The sequence below is a fragment of the Condylura cristata genome, unplaced genomic scaffold (genome assembly GCF_000260355.1).
Source record: "Condylura cristata isolate star-nosed mole 26May11 unplaced genomic scaffold, ConCri1.0 scaffold00015, whole genome shotgun sequence".
Taxonomy (NCBI): Eukaryota; Metazoa; Chordata; class Mammalia; order Eulipotyphla; family Talpidae; genus Condylura; species Condylura cristata.
This window is the reverse complement of record NW_004567116.1, coordinates 36536945-36539575: the sequence shown is the minus strand read 5'-3', so window position 1 is coordinate 36539575 and position 2631 is coordinate 36536945. Positions and strand designations below refer to the sequence as shown.

General features: G+C 37.0%; 1 protein-coding gene across 1 annotated transcript; it reads right to left on the bottom strand.

Annotated features, from left to right (window-relative positions):
- Positions 1-835: 835 nt before the first annotated feature.
- LOC101628081 (olfactory receptor 51F1-like) lies at positions 836-1804 on the bottom strand. Its single transcript, XM_004683673.1, has one exon. It carries the CDS (start codon positions 1802-1804, stop codon positions 836-838), a length of 969 nt encoding a protein of 322 aa, XP_004683730.1.
- Between the last annotated feature and the right edge of the window lie 827 nt (positions 1805-2631).

The following is a 2631-nucleotide window of genomic DNA, read 5'->3' as shown; positions in this document are numbered from 1 at the left end:
CATATGAAAGGACAGTGACTACAAAATACAGATTCATGTTATATAATAAATGTGAAAATTGGGTCAATATTATTCAGGTCAGATTTTTTTGTTCTTTGCCTAAAATAATGCGTCTTTTATCTTAATTATCTCTTTTTTAAAAGATTTATCTATTTATGCATATAGAACTGGGGTATAGGCCAGAGGTGCAGGGGTGGTGAGAGGATTCACCAGAGACAGAGTGAGGAGCAGAACAGGTAGATGGATGAAGTACACTGCTGGAGAAACAGCGAGTGGGTGGGTCAGGAGAGGTCTGCTGTTCCATGTGGGTCACCTCCTGGGCTGGGGATCAACCTCAAGTCGCTGGGGCTGACTTGCATTTCTGTGCCCTTAATTAGCACTTAATCTTCGTTTCAAATTGCATGTATCTTTCTTCTAGTCTGAAGGAAAAATAACTGCTAATACATGAGTTTGACTTTGTAATTTTATGTATCACCACGGCTATTCATCTAGCCTGTGCTTATATAATCCTTGTAATTTGTCTTGAGCAGTTTTTATAAAAGAGAAACCTTAAAAAGGAATATATCCTTCTGTTTAGTCCTCCATGGTTTTTGTGAATCCTTTCTAATTTTATGGAAAATATGAATGTCTTGACATGTATTTGTTTTTTTGAAAGTTTCATGGATTTTGACAGAAATCAAAGGGCCTGTGAGTAGAAAAGCTTATGAAACTCTTCTCAAAGTTTCTTGTTTTTCACATCATGAATATTTTTTAGTTGTTAAAAATTATTGATAGGCAGTCAACTTGCATGGCTGCCTACTGCAGTGATAATCATTTTTATTAGACTTTTCTCTCATCATTGCTGTTTATTTGTAGGTAGAATACTGAGTATAGCTTTGCGAACCTGTTTTGTTTTTACACTATAGATAATGGGGTTAATCACAGGGGGCAAAATCAGGTATATATTGGCCATCATTGAATGGACCACTTTGGGGGCTGAATGAGCATAACGATGAACCAAGGACAGGCTTATCAGGGGCATGTAGAAAGTAGCAACTGCCCCAATGTGGGAGACACAGGTGCTAAAGGCCTTGTGTCGTTCTTCAGCAGAGGCAATCCTAAGAACAGAGCGAACAATCAAGATATAAGAAATAACAATACTTGGTGTGTCTAATCCTGTGGTCAAGATGAGACCAATTAATCCAAATATGCTGTTGGCCTGAGTATCTGAGCATGCTAATTTAATCACATCTGGATGGTAGCAATAGGAATGGGAAAGGAGCTTCATTTTGCAGAAAGAGAGACGCTTAAGGAGCAAGAGTACTATCACTATCAATATTACAGTGCGTGCACTGATTATGAAACACATCTGAATGATTCTGGAGTTAGTGAGGATGGTAGTGTACCTGAGAGGGTTACAGATTGCCACATAGCGGTCAAAAGCCATCACCACCAGCACTCCAGATTCCATGGCAGTAAATCCATGAAGAAAAAACATCTGGATCATGCAGGAATCTAGATTGATTTCTCTTGCATCAAACCAGAGGACAGTTAAGGTTGTTGACATTGTAGACACAGTCAGGCCCAGGTCAGCGGCAGACAGCATGGAGAGGAAATAGTACATGGGCTCATGCAGGCTCTGCTGGGTAATGATGACAAACAGGATCATGCTGTTCCCTGTAAGGGCAATGGCGTAGAGACAACAGAAGGGAATGGAGATCCAGCCATGGACAGACTCCAAGCCAGGAATGCTGGTTAACAAGAAGGTTGGCAATGTAGATGTCAAGTTACTAAGGATCTCCATGTTGTCTTGGATTTGTGGCATTTGTCCTCACAACATTCACATCCTATAGAAATAATAAATGTAATTGTACAAAATATGTAAATGCATTTTCCTTTTTTTAGGAGTGTCTAAATTCATGCGTATATCTGTCTCACTGAGAAAGAAAACTCAATCATTTTAACATCATCAATCAATATCAAGGATATTTAGAAAGTATAAAACTTTTTGTACTCTTGAACTCTTGGAAAATATGTCTATTAATTTTATACATTTTGATTATAATAATTTCTATGTGATGGATTTTTTAAGCTTCATTACCTTATAAGATTCTATGAGTAGAGAATTAGTTAAAAAATGTAATCCATCAATTTGGAATATATTGTGTATAAAATGAATATGAGAAATCCACTCAAACGCATCCATGTGTGCATTGTACATATAAGTGTGAATCTCTAGGTATAACTTTCCAGGTTTTAAAAGTTATTAATGGTTAGTTGTCACTTCATTCTACCAATATGTGTGAACAACCTCAGAGAGCATATTTACAAGAGCAAAACAGAGAAGATGTTATTCTATGGATGTGTTTGGAAAGGATCATATGCATTCAAGTGAGAAGAGACTGTGAGACTTACAGAAACTATTAAATCTAAGATGCATGGTGTCATGACTGGGTGTTAAGTGAACATCAGTATTGAATCATTAAGTATGCAAGTCAGTGAAGTATTAAAAATTTCAAGTGCAGGTGACAACACTTAACTCTAAAGAAAGCAGTTTAGTTTCTGTTCATAAATGTTGAAATTCTGCCATGATTGGGGAATGAATGAAAATATTAATGGTTGGGGCAGAGTGTCTTTGTTTTTTGGAAATTT

Bases quoted from the DNA above. Each gene is read 5' to 3' on its own strand.
- LOC101628081 (XM_004683673.1), bottom strand. From the start codon at position 1,804: ATGCCACAAATCCAAGACAACATGGAGATCCTTAGTAACTTGACATCT.